The sequence below is a fragment of the Dunckerocampus dactyliophorus genome, chromosome 12 (genome assembly GCF_027744805.1).
Source record: "Dunckerocampus dactyliophorus isolate RoL2022-P2 chromosome 12, RoL_Ddac_1.1, whole genome shotgun sequence".
Classification (NCBI taxonomy): Eukaryota; Metazoa; Chordata; class Actinopteri; order Syngnathiformes; family Syngnathidae; genus Dunckerocampus; species Dunckerocampus dactyliophorus.
Window position 1 is genome coordinate 5,677,379 of NC_072830.1, and position 20,450 is coordinate 5,697,828.

The following is a 20,450-nucleotide window of genomic DNA, read 5'->3' on the forward strand; positions in this document are numbered from 1 at the left end:
AAAAAAGAGTGCTGTAAAACTTTTGACCGGTAATGTATAACAGAAAAATAAAAAAAATCTATAATGTAAAAAAAAAAAAAAGAAAAAAAGATTTTCATGTTCATGGCTAAAAATCATAAGCACTGTTTATTTATGAACAGTCGATAAACGGCCAGCAGAGGGCGACAGAGCAGGCTTTGCAGGACATTCTGCACTTGTTCAGAAGCAGTTAAAATATTTAAAATATGTGCGTCTTTTTGGTGATATTTACTGTTCAACATCCTGACAGGTGATCAGTGCAGCAGTGCAGGGTCTCCTTCACTCGTGTGGAAGTTGTTCTCTGTAGACTGGGCGGGGTCCAACTCCAAAGGCCACTCTTCTTCCCCCGGAACCTCCACCTCACCCTCTGGGAGGGCATTTGCTTGCTCCTCACAGTCCTCCTCCTCCTCCTCTTCCTCTTCTTCCTCACCTTCTTTAACCATGTGGTGGTGCTCATCATCCTCCTCCTGTGTGCACTCAAAAACGCGGTCCCCATTGGCCTCAGGCGGTTGCAGTTCACATGGCGACAGGTTGCTCCCAAGTAGCCCCGCCTCCTCTCCGGCCGACCTCCTGTGTTGTCTCGTGGGCGGGCGCCTCTTGAACGACAGCCGAGCTCGAGTCTGTGAGGCAGCAGTTGTGATGGGATCAATTATTGATCAATTATTAAAATAAAGTCAAAATTCCGATGAGAAATACTGTAGTTGGATATTAAAAGAAACAACAACAGCAGCAGCAATGAGAAAAACAGCTGTAATTTTATGAGAATAAAGAAAAAAATTCTATAAGAAAAAGGTTGAGAATAAACTTGTGATATTATGGGAAAAATGTATTTAGGATCATTTCATCGATATGACAAAGCTGAAATGCCTTTTTTTTTTTTAAATATACATAACTTGTTAGCATATCAGTTTGAAAATAGGAAAGTGGCAAAGTTTCATTCTTTCATGTTTCACTATGTGGCTCTCGCTACTTTGGAGCATGAAGTTAATGGCTGGTGAGGGAGGAGGAGGGAGGAGTGTGAGAGCGCAGCACACACCGGCTAACAAAGCTAATTGGATTAAATGTCCTCAATCCGACACGCAGCTGCACCCCTGCATACACCTGCTGAGCTGACACGCCATCTGGGCGGGGCTATGCAGCCTCATTGGTCGGCGTGCAGATAGCGTGACGCGCGTGTCAAGGGGAGGGCAGGAAAATATGCGTGGCATAAGAGAGATGCGTGAAAATGCTGAGTTTTGATGGACAGTCAGTCACCTTGATGCGTCATACCTTGTTGAAGCTGGGCAGAGGGGTGCCTTCGGGAGGGCTGTCAAAGTTGACAGGCTCCTCCTCCTCGACGGACACCTGCACAGGTTGCAGGGTGGGGCTCCGGGGGCCCCAGGTGGGGCTCGTAGTGGAGGGCGGCGATGGCGATTCAGGCTGTCGGTTCACATCTGCGGCGCTCTTCGGTGAAGGCAGCAAGGTGGTGGGTGACAAAGCGAGGTTGGCCTACAAGGAGGGAAGGACATTTACAGTACATCTCTCTAATATTGCAATGTTCCTGTCTTTTCATATTAATATATCAAACTAGTCTAGTCTTCTACCATTTCTGGCATCAAACTCCAAAACATCCCCCTCGACCTTGGTAAGAGAGATTCAGAGGTAGCTACTTCTAGCAGGCTAGTGGTCCTACCTGTACGGGCGAGGAGAAGAAGAAGAGGGAGAAGCGGCAGCCCTTTTGTCCCATGGCTGCCTGGCGTGTGACGCCGGTGCCGAATTAGAGCCTGGCGAGAGGCCCCGCAGGGGCCGTGATCCCATTAGCTTGTTAATCTGAGCTCATTGTGGATAGAGCTCCACCCCTCCTCCTCCTTCAACCTCCACGCTCTGAGCAGTAGGTGGCAATACCAAGCTGAATGTGATGTTTAACAAGCAGGTGTGCGGTGCCCCTACCTGAAGTCTCTCAATGATGGATGAGCTCCTCATCCCAATTTGAACAGGACTGGTAGAGACCGTGTTTTTCTGGAAAACAAAAAAAAAATCTGATTTAGGGGTGCACGATAATTATCAGGCCGATATGAGGGAATAATGACATCAGACCAATTAATCCGATAACATTAAAAATAGCTCAGATAACCAATAATTAAAAAAAAAAAAATCCTCCAATGAGGTGAGATTACCTGTACTGTGCAAAGGAGCAAATCAAGCGCTCCTTTTATATATATATATATATACACACACACAAAGATATACATACATACATAAACATATACAAACATATATATACATACATATATATACACATATATATATATATATACACACACACATATATATACACACACACAAATATATACATACATATATATATACACATATATATACACATATATACATATATACACACACACATATATATATACATATATATACACATATATATACATATATATACATACATATACATACACATATATATACATACATACATATACATACACACATATATACACACATATATATACATATATACTGTACATACACACATATACATACATATATATATATATATACAGTCAAACTTGTCTATAGCGGCCACTAGAGGGAGTCTGCAAAAGTGGCCGCTACAGTATAGACAGGTGGCCTCTATAGACAGGTTGGCGTCCAGTTTGAATGTTGACCAGTAGAGGAAAAAAATAATGATAATAATGTTGACCAGTAGATGGCACTGCGGACTGCTGATAAAAGTTGTACAGCACTACTAGGCTTGTTATTATCATGGTTCATGGTTTTAATCCTGAACATGCATGAGTCAAACAGTAGCGCATCACATAGTACAATTCACAATTTTGCATGTCCAAAAAGGAGTAGGAAGAAGCAAAGCTTATTTAATCCTACCCCTCATCAGTTTCACATCAGTTGCAATACATTTATTCACCTCTTGTTCTTCCAAGTGTACTTTGTAGGTCTACATGACAATGTAGTGCAATCATAGTCAAGGTTTTTACTTACTAAAAGGAAGCTAGAGGCTTAATAATAACTGATAACTGATAAAATACTTCAGTTAAGTACAACCGAACTCAGTTTTGCTCCCGCTGCCGCATGCATGCTAGCATATGTTTTTTTTTTATTGTAGCGTCGCTGGGAGCACGTCCTGTTCCCAGCCTACTTTGCGGTAATGTTTTGGTGCAAATGCTCTTAAAGTTACATGTTTGACCAGGAAATAGCTAGCTCAAAAGAAGACGGCTTTTTTATGTGGAACAACTGACAGTTTGTGTGGATCTTGTGAATGATTGTGACTGAGCTAGGACTCAGTAATTAAAGTCTACACACGACGGCTTCATTGATTGAAAAACAAAACTTTTTCGTGCATGAAGCTTCTACTTGAGTCGGTAATTTGGCTGCTATATGCAGTCAGATATTGACCAAGGGAGACAAAATGGGTGGCTGCTGGCTGCGTTGGACAGGTGACTGCTATACACAGGGTCTATAACATGTAAATTTGCTGGGGGGGATTTTTCAGTGGCTGCTATAGGCAGGTGGCCCTTCTATAAAGGTGGCCGCTAAGACAGGTTTGACTATACATACATATATATACACACATACATATATACACATATACTGTACATATATACACATACATATATAAATGTATACACATACATATATATGCATATATATATACATATATACACATACATATATATGCATATACAGACCCTTTCCAAAAAATTAGAATGTCATGGAAAAGTTGTTTAATTTCCATAATTCCATTCAAAAAGTTAAACTTTTATAGATTATAGATTCAGGGCCCACAATTTAAATGATTTCAAGTATTTATTTGTTTATTTTTACGTAATTTGGGCTTCAAGCTCATTAAACCCACGAAAACAGGAATTCAAAAAATTAGAATACTGTGAAGAAATCAGCCCAAATTTTGCAGGGCATGAATGTTTTAATGTCACACACTAATCATCTACTAAACTCAAATCACCTGCACAGGCTTCCCCAGGTGTCATTAAATTGCTTCAGTTTGGTTCAATTGTCTCAGTTGGGTTCAATATGGGGAAGACTGCAGACATGACAACTGGCCAGAAGACCATCATTGATACCCTCCATAGGATGGGTAAGCCACAAAAGTTCATAGCTAAGGAGGCTGGTTGTTCACAGAGTGCTGTGTCCAAGCATATCAATGGAAAGTCTAGAGGAAGGGCAAAATGTGGCAGGAGAAGATGCACCAGCAAAAGAGATGACCGTGGGCTTCAGCGGATTATCAAACAGGGAAGATTCAAGAATCTGGCAGAGATCCAGAAAGAGTGGAATGAGGCGGGAGTCACAGCTTCAAAAACCACCACATTCAGACGCATCCGGGAGATGGGCTACAACTGTCGGGTTCCTCGGGTCAAGCCACTTCTGAACCTGAGCCAACGTAGGAAGCGTCTCCACTGGGCCAAGGAGAAGAAGGACTGGACTGTTGGCCAGTGGTCCAAGGTCCTCTTTTCCCATGAAAGTAAAGTGTGCCTTTCATTTGGGAATCAAGGTCCAAGGGTTTGGAGGAAGACGGGTGAGGAACAGAACCCAAGCTGCCTGAGGTCCAGTGTGAAATATCCGCAGTCAGCCACAGTCATGATTTGGGATTTGATGTGATCCTAATTTCTTTCTTTTTTTTCCTGCAAAAACTGAGAAGTAAATGGTGATTTCTTCACGGTATTCTAATTTTTTGAATTCCTGTTTTCGTGGGTCTTATGAGCTGGAAGCCCAAATTACGTAAAAATAAACAAATAACCACTTGAAATCGTTTAAATTGTGGGCCCTGAATCTATCTATAAAAGTTTAACTTTTTGAATGGAATTATGGAAATTAAACAACTTTTCCATGACATTCAAATTTTTTGGAAAGGGTCTGTATATACATATATACACATATATATATATATACATATATACTTATATATATACATATATATACACACACATATACACATATATATACACATAAATATATATACACACACACACATATATATATATATATATATACATATACACATATACTGTATATACATACATATATACATAAATATACATACACACATACAGTATGCATATATATATATATATATACACATACATATATATGCATATATATACATATATATACATATATACATATATATACACACATATACACATACATATATATACACACATATATACACACATACATATATATACACATATATATACAAAAATACATATACATTGATACACATATGTATATATATGTATATATATATATATATATATATATATATATATATATATATATATATATATATATATACACATACACACTCCTCCCTGAGCTACCACCTTATTGTGGTGGAGGACTTTTCGGGGTTTTTTATGCCCCTGGTAGGGTCGCCAACGACAACAGGTCCTAGGTGAAGGACCAGACAAAGAGTGGCTCAATAGACCTCTATGATGAAAAAAAACATTGGACCACGTTTTCCCATGCCTGGATGCGGGTCACCAGGGCCCCCCTCTGGAACTGCTACACCCCTATTATATACTATATGTATATATGTATAATACATGTATAACAATATACAGTCAACACTTGCTATATCGTGGTTAAAATATTAGTGATGTGCAGATTGTAACAGGTTATGTCTAATATATCTTATTTTCTATTATTTTGTCTACCATATTAGATAATAGGAGTGTAAAGGTGACTATAAGGGTGTTAGTTCATGTCTAGAGGGCGCTAATAATGTTAAAAATGTATTTAATATGTTGTAAACAGGTTTTCTGTGTCTAATATGTCTTATTTTCTCTTATTATGTCTACTATATTGGGTAATAGGAGTGTAAAGGTGAAGGTGAAGGTGAAGGTGTAAAGGTTTTCTTTATGGTATGCTAGTTAGTAAGAGTGTAAATGGTAAGCTAATTCATTGCAAATAAAGGGTGCTTCCTAAAGCAAATGAGTGCTATGTAAAGTAGCACCTGGATGCAGCAGCATAACCCCAACTAGGAGTGTAGAAAAGACATTTTTATAAGCGTGTCATTTATTTGTGGTTCAGTCATTGGTTTCATGAGGAAAAGGGACCATAACAGCTCACATCTGATTCGTCTGCATCGTTTTTCTGGTTGGGAAACTGCAGCGAACACGGGGGCTTCCTTCGAAATGGTAACTAGAAAAGAAGAGAAAAATATTCCTAGTGCAATATTTGTGTAGTTTTGTGTACCTTTTGTGTTACCTTGTCATGTGCGCTAGGCAGTGGTAGAATATGACCTTTGAACCTGCCGGCCAGTTCAGCCACTGACGGCTTGAATGGAGAATCCTTGACACCAAAACACAAACATACACAATTACAAGTAACACCAAACAAGCTTTCTTAAATATTAATATGACATATTTCATTGATTGGCAAAATGGCAGCGCCGCATGTAAAAAAAAACAAACAATAAATCTAAAAATATGAAGCGCCAATAGTGTTTATATTTATTTATATTTATTCATGCGCTGCAGAAATGATCCAGTCTGTCAGATTACGAGGGCACCGCTTGTGCCCAGCCCCCGCCTTCAGGTCAGGGTAAGGGTAAGGATTAGGGTCCTTCTTACCACCCTTTCGAGGTTTTTGTCCTCTAGTGGAGAATTGTAACATATTTCTGAAATTATGTTTACATATTTAGTCAGTTGTATTTTTTAAATATCATTCTTCCAATCATTTACATATATTTTTTCATATATCATACAAAAACAGTTTATTGGGTCAACTTTCTGTTTCCACTGTATTAACATAAGATTTTTTAAAAAATCCTAAAAAGTTAGGATGATTTGCTTTAATGGCCTTATATGATTACTGCATTTTAGTAAAAAATATATATACACACACAGAAACAGACCCAAAAAATCTGTCCGCTGGGACATGACATGACAGAAAATAATTTAAAAAAATAATGGGGGGGGGGGGGGGGGGGGAGACATGAATAATTTAAAAAGGTATTTCAAGAAAAAAGTAATCATATTACAAGAAAAAAAAGGTCATAATGTTCCAACAAAAAAGTCATAAAGGTAAACTATTATGAGACTAAAATCTTATAATAATGCAAGAAAAAAGTCATAATTTTACAAGAATAAAACGCAAAATATTATGAGACTTCTGTCCCTTGGGGAGGGCGGAGGCATGACAGAAAGTAATTAAAAACCACTGGACTAAGTTCATAATGTTACAAACATAAAGTCAATAAAGTCTTAATTTTACAAGAAAGTCATTATTTTTCGAGAAAAAAGGCAAAATATTACGAGACTACAAACTTACAAACTAACATCAAGTCCAACTGAAGACTAGACATCAACTTGAGGGCAGTATAAGGTGCCTTTCTTTTGAAATTAAAGAGTGAAACTGTTGTTTTTCCAGGTCTTATCTGGAGCGTGAGGCACTTTTCTTGTGCACAGGAAGTGAGAGGCTCTCGCTCTCTTTCTCCCAGGGCGCCGCAGCTGTTCATCATCACGCCACGGCCCGAGAGGACGCTTCTGTCTCCACCGTCTCTTATCGCTTGTTGACAAGTGGGCAACGTGCGTTGCGGGCGTGAGGGGTTTTGCTGATGTTTTTGCGCGGCTCCTCCTCTCATGCCGTGCCTCGCCTGAGCTGCTTCAGCTCTCGCACTTCATCTGTTGTTTGTTTTTATGAACAACAACGCCTCCCGGCGGCCGCTACCTCCAAGGTGAGAATGCTCGTGAGCCGTCGTAACCCATGGCAACGTACGTCAACACAAACTATTTGCCGTGCTGCGCAGACACGCGCATTCCACGTCTTAATGACAAGCTTTGTTTTCCTTCCCTCCATCCTGTCCCTTTTAACATGACCTCACCTCCTTGCAGCCTCCGCCCAAACGGATGACATCAGCACATCAGACGCCCACGCCCTCCTTCCTTGTCCTGAACCACCGCCCAGAACAACACCAAGGACTGCCCACCCTTTTTAACTTTTACTTACTGTATGTAGTCTCTTGAACTGTGATCCTTAGGTGCCGTATATCACACACCACGTCGTAGCGTTAAGGAGTGGGACAGCACTAGCCTAGCTATGTGATACTAAAGTGCTAACATTACTGTCATTACAGTACTCAACACCGGAAACGCAATTGGTTCTACGCATGTGCAGAACGTGTCTACATCCGGTCGGCCTATTTTTGTTAGTCACATGTTAGGCATGTGTAATCTACGCCATCACAATATCCTAATTAAAAAAATACGGAGGTGTGGAATCAGAGGGTTAGTTTTGAGCTGGGTTAAAAGCTACTTAGCAAACAGGAAGCAATATGTGAAGCTAGGAGAATATACATCTGTGAGCTTAAATATATCGTGCGGCGTACCACAGGGGTCAACACTGGGACCAAAACTGTTCAATCTATATATTAATGGCATCTGTAAAGTCACAAAAGACTTAAAGATAGTCTTATTTGCAGATGATACAACCGCATTCTGTTCTGGAGAAAGCACACAAGCTTGTGAAAAAAAGTTACAGACGAAATGACTAGACTAAAAAGATGGTTTGATAAAAACAGACTACCAATGAACTTGAGTAAAAAATCCAAAATTTCTAGTTCAAATCTCTTCATGCAAATTTCTCACAAACGAATCGGCTCTAAGAGCAAGACAGCGTGTTTAACTCCGCCCCTCCCCCTGCTCAGCGTGGACACAGACGCCGCCACACATTTTGACCACTGACATTCGGCTTTAACAGAAAAAAAGACCAGGAAAAAACTAACTGGCTCCCAACTGGCTCCCAACGAGCTCCCAACGAGCTCCCAACGGCGCAAACCAGCTCCTGTCGTTCATTTCCGATTCATTCGCGACAGACACATCACTAGATAGAAACATCCGCATGCTAACAAACTTAATAAGAGTCACTAATAAAATAACGCCCCCAATATACTGTATTACACATGTGAAGTATGGTCATTGACCATTTATGTTCATACATTTAATAAATAATGACTACCACAGCACGTGACGACTACCAGCACCGATTGTGTTTCCGGTACGTATTGCGTAATGACAATTACACCACAACGTCACGCTAGGTTAGCATATTTGCTGAGAAAAAACTAAACGATCAAACTTACAACTGCCACATCTGACGTTGACTGGCGGGTAGTTGGCAAAGTTGGTAGTTAGAGCATAGAAAACCGGTTTATGACTTTCTATGAACACATAGGACAACGTAGCACCTTGAACATCATCACGAAGCTCTTGAACATGTTGTCATTCCACATGGGTATACATGCCTTTTCATAGCAAATTAGCTTTAACTGTGAAAAACAGCCATATTTAGTCATCAGCTGCATGTATGTTGGTCTCAAGCGGGACAAGCTGGGAATTTGTGGGACGGAGAGAGCGGGAAGGACTATTCTGGGGCTACAGGCCTGGGAAAAAGCCCCCCAAACAAAGCCTGGCGGACGCAGCACATCTGGAACATAGTAAAAAAAAAAAAAAATAGTGGCAAAAAAAATCCAGCCTGTAACATCTATATAAGGAAAGCATGGGAAAAAGCTCAGAGAAAGAAAGAACATATCACAGCATATCATAGCTAAATAGCATGCAAACATGCCCCTCTAGTGGCTGTGAGCAGAATAAGGGATAGCGTCAGAATGAGTGCGCACGCAATAGTATTTAAATGACTGACGCATTTTGCAACCGATGACAAAAAATATAAAAATAAATAAGCTTGATTTCCCCAAATACGTCAGAATTTTACAAGAATAAAAGGCAAAATATTAGGAGCCTGGGGGGGGCATGATAAAAAATAACTCGGCTAAAGTCATAATATTGCAATATTTACAAAAAATAGTTACAATATGATTAATATTAGTGATGATATAGTATTAATATTATTGATAATAGAATTGATATATCAATATTAATCATATTTTAACAATTTTTTGTAAAATTTTGACTTTTGCTTTATTAATATTATTGATAATATCTGTATATAATATCTTATTATATAATAACAGAAAACTAAAAAATTATATATTTATATAATATTACCATTCACAAAAAATACAATATAGCTATATACAGTAGATACCTATATAGCTTATTATTTTCACTGGCACTGGCGCATGTGACCAGATACGCGACACGTCTTGTGTTGACTTTCACTTAGTTTCTTATTATCGGGAGAATTAATTAAGAATAGCCCGTAAAATTGACGACAGTTTGTCACATGCTAAGCCCATCTATGCCAGCCTGTGTGATCGCTCACATTTAAATCTCATTCCACTTTCTGCCATTTTTGTTTACATGTGAGCTCGGAGCGACCAGTGGCTATTACGTTCACGGGATACATCGATCATCGATCATCATCACAACGTACTTAAGTGTCACTGCACAGTCTTGCTCTCTTGTTATCATTATAATACTTATGGCTTGTCTTCAAAACACTGGTTGTGTGTCGACATTGTTCAACAGAAACACATAATGTGTACAGCTTTTTAACAGTTAAGCCATCAGAGAGGTGACTGGGGTGCGATTGGCTGGCAACCAGTCCAGGGTGTACCCCACCTCTCGCCCGAAGTCAGCTGGGATAGGCTCCAGCATACCCCCGCGACCCTCATGAGGATAAGCGGCATAGTAAATGGTTGGATGAAAGGATGAATAAAGCTTGATAAACCTTTTTGGCACGTAATGGCTCCCAAGACGGTCTTGAACATGCTAACTCCTTCCAGCCTGAGCTGCAGGTCGTGGGAAAAGATTGCAGCGACACCCCCCGCCCCGCCCCGCCCCAGGGGTCGTCTTGCTTTATCGACGTGTGCACGAGGTTTCCTGTAAAAACACACAAACCACACAAAGCCTGCTATTGTCGCTGCCTTGGACTTCCCGAGAATCCATTGGCTATAACGCCGTGACATCTAGTCCATGCATTGATAAAAGTGCTGCCTGGTCCTAATCCTTCACAACTCTACCATACATAGCAGCTCTTCCAGCGTTTGCGTGTCGCTGGCAAGGCTAAAAAGAAAGGGAAAGGCAGCACTGAGATCTTGAGCTGCATGTCATCTCCACACGGCTGCTTAGGTCACGTTTTAAGGCGTCCTCCACCGGGACTCCTTATAGGTTATCTCTCAGCACCAGACCACGTTCTTGACAGAACCTCAGACGGATCAGGGCCTGACTCTTTGCTGATAGCAGCAAAAAAAAAACAAAAAAAAAACACAAATACATGATGTGTTCACTTTGGGGGTCAGTGAAGGAGTCATTATGCATACACATGCGCCAGCACTTTTTTTTTTCTTTCTGATAACTGTTTTGTTGACAGCATGGGTTGCTAGCTGTGTGTCCAGCCCTCAACCTGGAGAAGTGAATTGCACTTTGTTAGGCCTCTACCCTGAGACCTGGCCAACTTGGGTGTCCCACCTGAACACTGAGCTCCTGCTGGTGTGCTCTGAGGCATGCAAACCACAATAAGGTGGCAATCCTTCAGGGGGGAAACGTGAAAAATGAAAAGTAAAATCAAATATCCTGCATCCAGATTTAAACAACCAACAGCATAAAATGTATCTTAACTTGTTGGGCTATGGGGGTATTCTGCGAAAGTGGCTCAACCAGCCCAGGCTTTGTGCTCAAGATGAAACTCAACCAAACCTAAATTTCTTAAACAGAACTTTGTCAACTTACTCGTCTTTTCATTTATCAACGCTCAACACTGTACAACTTTGACATATTAACACTTGTCCGTGTAAAAAATAAACACATTGTAGCAACAGCTTTCTTTTTTCATGTTTTAGTTTCATGAAATATTTGTAAATGCTGTAACTGGCAGCATTTTGTGTGTTTCCTTGTCATAATAAAACAAGTGTTTTATCGCATTTGATTGATGCCTGAGAGTGTTTATTCCTCCAGAAAATATTGTAATATAAAAAGACTAACAGGCTCAGTGCTCATGCAAGGACTCCTGTGACATTTACAGCCGCTAACACTGGCCTAACCTTTCATACTGCATTTTATTCCTGCTGCTCGCCTCTAATAGTGAGCATATGTAGCGTATTCCCTCGGCTGAAAATCTATCTCGCTTATAGATGGACAATATCGTCAGGGAATGCTCTTTTTTTTCTACTTTTTTTCCTCTATGTCCCCTCAGGAACTTCATAGGTTCTCAATAAACACCCTCTCCAAATTAGTTCAACAGTGAGACAGTGGCACTTTCATAGCTTTTTTAAGATGTAAGCCTGGACATAACCTGGCTGCGAAAAAACTAGACTGGGGGAAAAAACTGATTTTTTTTACAATTAAAAAAAAGTTATTGTAAAAAAACAAACAAACAAAAAAAAACATTGTAATGTTCCAAGAAAAACCTTTTTTCCAACAAAAAAAAATATTTTCATGTGAAAAGTCATACTACATCAGAATTTTACAAGAAAAAGGGGGAAATATTATGAAACAAATGTCTGAATATCACAGAAAAGGTAACAATTTTAACCAAATAAAAGACAAAATATTATGAGAGAAAACAAATTCTGTCCCCTGGGGGGCATGACAATTACTTTCTGAACCGCTGGACTAAGGTCATAATATTACAAGGAAAAAAGGTATAATTAAAAAAAATGTGAAAATATGAGATTAAAGTCTTAATATTGCAACAAAAAGGTAATCATTTTAGGAGAAAAAAGGCAATATATTATGAAACAAAGTCAGAATATTACAAGAAAAGCCATCATTTTATCCATCCATTTTCTATGCTGCTTCTCCTCATTAGGGTCGCGGGGGCATGCTGGAGCCTATCCCAGCTGACTTCGGGCGACAGGCGGGGTACACCCTGGCCTGGTTGCTAGACACTTGCAGGGCACATATAGACAAACAACCATTCACACCAACATTCATACCTATGGACAATTTACAGTCTCCAGTTAACCTAACATGCATGTTTTTGGAATGTGGGAGGAAACCGGAGTACCCGGAGAAAACCCACGCACGCACGGGGAGAACATGCAAACTCCACACAGAAATGCCCAGGGGAGAATCAAACCCAGGTCTTCCCGATCTCCAGACTGTGACTGTGTGGCCAACATGCTAACTACTAGACCGCCCACCATAATTTTATAAAACTGAAAATATTCTGACAATAAAATCTTAATATTGCAAGAAAAAAGGTAAAGGTTTTAGGAAAAAAAAGGCAATATATTATGAAACAAAGTCATAATATAACAACAAAAAAGTCATAATTTTATAAAAATGAAAATATTATGAGACTAAAGTCTTAATATTGCAAGAAAAAAGGAAATAATTTTAGGAGAAAAACGGCAAAATATTCTGAGACAAAGTCAGGATATTACAAGAAAAAAAGCCATAATTTTACAACAATAATGAGGGGAAATATTATAAGAAACCATTTCTGTACCCAAGGATGGGCATGACAGAAAGTAACTGACAACCACTGGACTAAAGTCACAATATTGCAAGAAAGAAAAAAATTACAGAATTTTACAAAAAAAAGAAACTGCTAAAATTTTACAAGAAAAAAATTTGACCAGTCTTAATATTACAAGAAAAAGTCATAATTTCACCAAAAAAAAAAAGAGAAGAAAGTCAGAATTTTAAGTCAGTCTTAATATTACATGAAACAGTCATAATTTCACATGAAAAAAAAATATGGGACTGAAGTCGGAATATTACAGGAAAAAAGGCAAAACATAAGAAAAATTTTACAAGAAAGAAGTAAAAAACTATTATGATACTAAAGTCTGAATATTGCAAAAAAATTATACCGTCAACATTTTACAAGAAAAAAAATATGAGACTAAAGTCTGATTAGAGGAAAAAAGTCATAATTTGACAAGAAAAGGCTAAATATTTTGAGACTAAGATCATGAAATTAGAAGAAAAAAAGCAATAATTGTACAAGAATTTTTTTTTTAATTTTACAAGAAAAGAGGCAGCATCTTATAAGATGCTGATTTGTTACATCATGTTACAAAAATAACGTTACAATTTTACAATTTAAAAAATTTCACTCCAAAAACGTTTTCATGAAAAGAAGGTGGAGATTGAGAAATGAGAAGTAAGTAACTCCCTTTTTGTGTGTGTGACAACGGTGCTCTTTAAAAGCATATTTTAGAAGCTTTTTAATGAAATCTAAGCTGGTGAAAATATCAGAATATAAAAATAATATAAAATATATTATGTATGTATTAGTATTCTACCCAGCAGACGACAACGTGGTTGGAATATTTGAGTTGTCACCAAAGCAATCACGTGCTTACTTTAGGATTTGATGTCCTTTACACTGCACCGCCTTTGGTCACATGACCAAAATACTAAACCAACTTCACCTGCATCTGCATCTGCTCCCAAAGAATCCACCCTGCAATCACCTCCATCCCAAACACGCCACATCTGTCATCCATCACATTCACCACCACCACCGTGCACTCTTTCCACTGACGGAGCCTCACGACGTGGATTACATCATCAATGTGTTGGCCATATGGTTGGCACGCCCATGCTAAACCACTTGGTGCACGTCAAGTCCTGTTATCAAACTCCTTAGAAATGTAAAAAATGTACAAGAAAGCTGAAATATTTGTTTAAAAAAAAGTCAAAACAATGGAAAAGTTCAGACTAAAGTCATAATATTAAAAGACAAAAACAGCGTTAAGATAAAAAGAAAATATTTGTAAAAAAATTGAAAAAAACAATGGAAAAGTTCACACTAAAAAGTTCATACTAAATTCATAATATTAAGAGACCAAAACAGCATTATGATGAAAACATTTTTGGAATATTAAATTGGGAAAAAGTTAGAATATTCAAATAATAAAGTCAAAATATTATGAGAATAAAGTCATAATACTACAAGAAAAAAAATGTACAAAAAGAAAGTTGAAAGATTTGTAAAAAAAAAAAATATAGAGACCTGAGCCCATGAGCCCATAGCTACATGGGCTCAGGTCAAGTTCCCCGTTATGAACACTCCTCACGTGCGTGCACAAGAAAAACACACTCAAGTGTCCAGCAAACACGCAGGCGACATTTCCACACAGCCCCCACACCTTTCATCTCCTCTAAGGGCCTTTTTTTTTACCCACTCAGGCCAGGTCACCATTGAAGTTGCTGAGAGAAGGTGGTGTTTGCATCGGAGTGACGAGATCGCATCATGTGCTAAAGCGCTCCCTCCCTCGCATGCCGCGGGCCGGCTCACATGATGACGTGATGAAAACACTCGGGAATAACGTGAAAAAAAAGCCTGCTTGTTTTGCAAGAGGGAGGAGGCCACAAAGCCTGCAGGAACATACCACAGAGAGAAAGAATGAAAAAAGACGTCAAAGTCAAACAGTGCTTTACACGTGTGTGCTGTGGTTAACACAACAACGCCAACATATTTACATACAACGACTTTCATGACCATCACTTGGAGCACCAAGTGTAAATATTATGACCATAAAGTCATAATACTAAGACAAAAAATGTACAAGGAGGAAGTTGAAATATTTGCAAATATATATATATATATATATATATATATATATATATATATATATATATATATAAAGAAAGAAAGTAATAAATTCACACTAAGTTTATATTTATATTATATTAAAGTCATATTAAGAGAAACAAAACTGCATCAAGTTGAATAATGAAAGGAAAAAAGTCACATTATGATGAAAAAAAAGACAAAGTTTCAATTTTTTGGAAAGTTAAGTTGGGGAAAAAGTTGTAATATTCTGATAATAAAGTTAAAATATTAGGAAAATAAAGTCACAATGTTACAAGACAAAATGTACAAAAAGAAAGAACAAAAAAGGAAAAAGTTCATACTAAAGACATAATATTAAGACACAAAAATAATATTAAGATGAAAATTAAAAAGGAAAAAAGTCTGAATTGAGGAAAAAGTCACATTATGATGAAAAAAAGTCACATTATGATGAAAAAAAACAAAGAAAAAGTTTCAATTTTTGGAACATTAAGTTGGGAAAAAGTTGTAATATTCCGATAATAAAGTCAAAATATTAGGAAAATAAAGTCATAATATTACAAGGAAAAATGTACCAGAAGGAAGTTGAAATATTTGTACAAAAATTTTAAAAAGGAAGTTAAAAGTTAATACTGAGTTTCTGCTAAAGTCATAATAAGAGAAAAAAATTGCATCAGTCAATTTTTAGAAAATTAAGTTGGGAAAAAGCTCTAATATGCTGATAATAAAGTCAAAATATTATGAGAAAAAAGTTGTAATATTACAAGAAAAAAATGTACAAGAAGGAAGCTGAAATATGTTTAAAAAAATGGAAAAGTTCATACTAATTTCATACTAAAGTCATAATACAAAGAGACAAAAATAGCATTATCACAAAAAATAAAAATAAAAAGTTGCAATTTTTTGGAAAACTAAGTTTGGAAAAAGTTTGAATATTCTGGTAATAGTCAAACTATTATGATAATGAAGTCATAATATTATGAGAAAAAAAATGTACAAAAAGAAAGAACAAAAAAAAAAGGAAAATGTTCATATTAAAACTTTATACTACTTTCATACTAAAGACATTAAAACTTTATACTACTTTCATACTAAAGACATAATATTAAAAAATATTGAGACAAAAATAGTATTAAACAAAAGAGAAAGTTAACATTTTGAAAAATTAAGTTGGGGGAAAAAGTTGTAATATTCCAATAATAAAGTCAAAATATTACAATAAAGCCATAATATTCGGACAAAAAAAAGTACAAGAAGAAAGTTGAAATATTTGTAACATAAAATAATGCCTCAGCATATCTACATGGCTTGGTTTAAAAAAAATGGGAAAGTGGGCTGACCACATCCTTTGATTTTCCGCAATCCAGCCCTCGCTGGAAAAAGTTTGGACACCCCTGAGATACAGCATTGTTTATGTTAAAATAAATGTTGGATTAATTGGGATCAATGGGACATTTTTGGTCACAAGGATCAAATGTGTCACTTTTTGTGGGGACTTTACATTTTAGGCCAATTTAAGGATATATATATGTATATACACACACACACACACACACACACAGTGTCACGAGGATCAAATGTGTCACTTTTTGTGTAGGTTTAGACCACACTGTCTCACTGCTGCCCCCTGAGGAGATGAGCAGTACAGCACGAACGGTCAGCTTTAGCTAGCTCACTTTCTACGCTCAAAATCAACTTTCTGTAGGAACAAAAAAATGTGGCATGACAAATGCGACAAACATCCTAACCAAAACGTAACTTTAAATTCACTTGTCGCAGTTGTTTTCATCATTCACAGCTAGTTTCCGAGTCAAGATGAAAATAAATAAATAAATGACGTGCAAACAACTTAGATTAAGCTAGCTCGGTTTAAAACATCACCTGAAAAGGACTTTAGAAGATTATAAACTCAATCAATATCATTTACACAAAATCCAGAACGTTTTGATGAATCAAATAAAACTACACCACAAACAAGTTGGCTGTAGTTGGACAAAACATGGAATGTGACTAAATCATATAGTTATGTGTTTCGTTTACATATTTCCATCGATATTCCTATGTCAACACTTTATTTACTCTCCAAATGAAATTTGTAACGCTAACAACACAACACAACAATCTTACCGCTCACTGAGCGCTAACAACATAAAAAAAATATAACACACGAGAAGTAGCTAGCCAGTGGTGCTTTTTTCCCCAAACAATTTAATGTTATTTCTTTTTCTGGACATGAATTAAGAAAACCTGACACATTATGACTTTGTGTCGTAGAAATGAAATAAACCTTCGTTACCTCCATCCGTCTTGTGTTTGTGTCTGTGTCTGTATCTTCTATTTGTTATTAGTTCCGGTGATGTCTGGGCATTAAATGTCTTTAAATGTGCGCAAGCAGCAAGCGCAGAAAAGAGGAGTGTTGTGTTTCTGTCCTCCAGACGAGGCAGAGACGGGGAAGGCTTTTAACACACGCTGCTCACTCCAGCGAAATCAAGCCCGACAAATGAAATAATACTACTTCCTGTTTGAACTTTCAATGTAAGAAGAAAATACGTCCCCATTCCTGTTTAAGCACGGCATTTTGGCACATTCTAGTGGCGGAGATGTTGTTGGAGATGTGCCTTTTTTGCAACAGGCATTTATTGCGGCAAAGCATGCCGTGAGAACAGTACAAATACAGAAAATAGTATTAAAATATGAAATAACACAAAATCATTCTCTAGCGCACTAGCGAGGAGTACGATAGCATCTTCGAAGAGTTACAAACAACTTGTGAAGGTGATTTTTTTTCTCTTTGGCTTGGTTATGTAGTGGTGTGCACCAATCATTAATGTCTTACTGAAACACACAGACACACAACGAACATTGATTCCACTTTGGAGTCGATCTACATTTCATTGTAAACAAGTCCTACAAATACAGTAATATTGTAAAATTTCACATTTATCAATGTAACAAACACTAGCTTAACATAATTAACTTAAAATGTAAGTAATGACTCGCACTTGCGGACTCTCTACGTCGTGTGCCACACGTGCACCCCACATCCATCCATCCATCCATTTTCTATACCGCTTCATCCTCATTAGGGTCGCGGGGGCATGCTGGAGCCTATCCCAGCTGACTTTGGGCGACAGGCGGTGTACACCCTGGACTGGTCACCAGCCAATCGCAGGGCACATATAGACAAACAACCATTCACACTCACAGTCATACCTATGGACAATTTAGAGTCTCCAATTAACCTCACCTGCATGTTTTTGGGAATGTTGGAAAACCCACGCACACACGGGGAGAACATGCAAACTCCACACAGAAATGCCCAGGGGAGAATCGATCTCCAGGCTGTTCCCGTGTTGGCCAACATGCTAACCACTAGACCACTATGCGGCCTGCACCCCACATACTTTATGTAATTAGTGCAGCGTTCAGATATTTCTTACGTGCTCCATGCGTGCCGAGTAAGTCGGTCCTGTGTTGCCTGTACGGCGAGAGTTTTCAATCGCAGGAAAACTGGGGTATATAAAGCTGCAGGGGTGCCTACGGCTTTATTTTACTTTGTATTTGTATTTTTCAGTGTATATTTGTTTTTCCTCTCGTTGCTATGTCTCTATTGTGATATATATGTAAATATATATTTATATTTGATTAATGCTTATTATTTACACTGGCCAAGTCTTTTAATAGGCATCATTAAGGAAAAGAAGTCCCAATATATATATACACATAATGTATGGTTATTGACCATTTATGTTCATAAATTGAAAAAAAAACACCAAAAAACTATATCTCACAGCACGTGACATCGCAAAAGCTCTGTGGTAAAAAATTGTGAGTGAAGGAAGCGACGTAGATCTCATGCATGTGCAGAACCAATCATGTTTCCGGTACGGCTATTATGTGGTTGCTACGCACGACGTACAGCTCACGCGTAGTTCTTGCAACCTTCATACGAAGCCCACATGGAACGCAAGGTCAGTACTTTTATTGCAAGTTTGACATGCGTTGGCTGTACCGATGAAGCCACAGCCGTAGCCTCGCATGTTCCACTTACAGGTTGTACTTAGGGTGCGCGTTGATCTTCCTCCTTAATGGTCACCTCAACTATGTTCTACACCAGCCAAAAAAACAAAAAACACAGCGATTTGGGGGAACTCCACAACTCTTGGTACTTGTACCCTCTGTCACGGGCGGCGTGTAGCCGGTAATTACAATCCAGAGAGACAAGTGTCCGTGTCCAAAAACGTATTAATAACAAATAAAAAGATAATAAAACACAAGAATGTCCACAGGTGAGAAAGTACAAACAAAAACTCCAGGCCTAGCCACGGGAAAATTACAACAAGGAAAAAAGGTAACGAAAAGCGCTGCACACACGGAACTAGCAGGAAATCACTGCAGCGATTACGCTAGCAGGTAGTAGCAAGTACTTACAATATAGAAGGGAAGGTAGACCAGAGAGCAAGGGAACAAGGCAAGAACAGGATAAGAAGAGCTGGTACAGACAAGCATGCAAGAGAGTCTAAATCAGGGGTGTCAAACTCGTGCCATGGAGGGCTGAGACACTGCAGGTTTTCTTTCCAGCCAGTCACTAAAGCAGGTGATTTTAATGATCAACACCTTCAGTTTGAGGGAAGGAGCTCATCAATTAAATCACCTGCTGGAGAGAAAACCTGCAGCGTCTCGGCCCTCCAGGGCACGAGTTTGACACATGTGGTCTAAATAGTCCATGAGATAACTGGGTACAGGTGTGCATGAGCTCCTCCCACGGGTCGGTGGGTGTGCTGCAACGAAACAACACAAGAGGGCAGCAGAGCAGCACCACAGCTCATGACATCCTCTTGCGGTTGAGAGGCTTCATTTGGAGATGAAATAGTGAACTTGCAGAACATGGACTTAAAGGAAAAGTGTGCCGTTTTTGGAATTTTGCCCATCATCCACATTCTTCATGTGAGACCTGAACACATATGTCTTTC

The 20,450-nt window shown here is 38.3% G+C and overlaps 1 protein-coding gene across 1 annotated transcript; it reads right to left on the reverse strand.

Annotated features, from left to right (window-relative positions):
* Window positions 1–107: 107 nt before the first annotated feature.
* Window positions 108–18,017, reverse strand: zgc:153184 (uncharacterized protein LOC751652 homolog). The gene is made up of 6 exons (XM_054794819.1): window positions 17,774–18,017; window positions 6,253–6,336; window positions 6,115–6,186; window positions 1,948–2,016; window positions 1,288–1,506; window positions 108–638 (listed from the first exon to the last, which is right to left on the reverse strand). The coding sequence occupies exons 1-6, from the start codon at window positions 17,777–17,779 to the stop codon at window positions 273–275; spliced, it is 816 nt and encodes a 271-aa protein (XP_054650794.1). The 5' UTR covers window positions 17,780–18,017; the 3' UTR covers window positions 108–272.
* Between the last annotated feature and the right edge of the window lie 2,433 nt (window positions 18,018–20,450).

Excerpts from the sequence above, each read along its gene's own strand:
- zgc:153184 (XM_054794819.1), bottom strand. Across the intron at positions 2,017-6,114 it reads ACGATGCAGACGAATCAGAT|AAAAACACGGTCTCTACCAG; the intron begins GTGAGCTGTTAT and ends TTTGTTTTCCAG. Across the intron at positions 639-1,287 it reads CTCTGCCCAGCTTCAACAAG|ACTCGAGCTCGGCTGTCGTT; the intron begins GTATGACGCATC and ends GCTGCCTCACAG.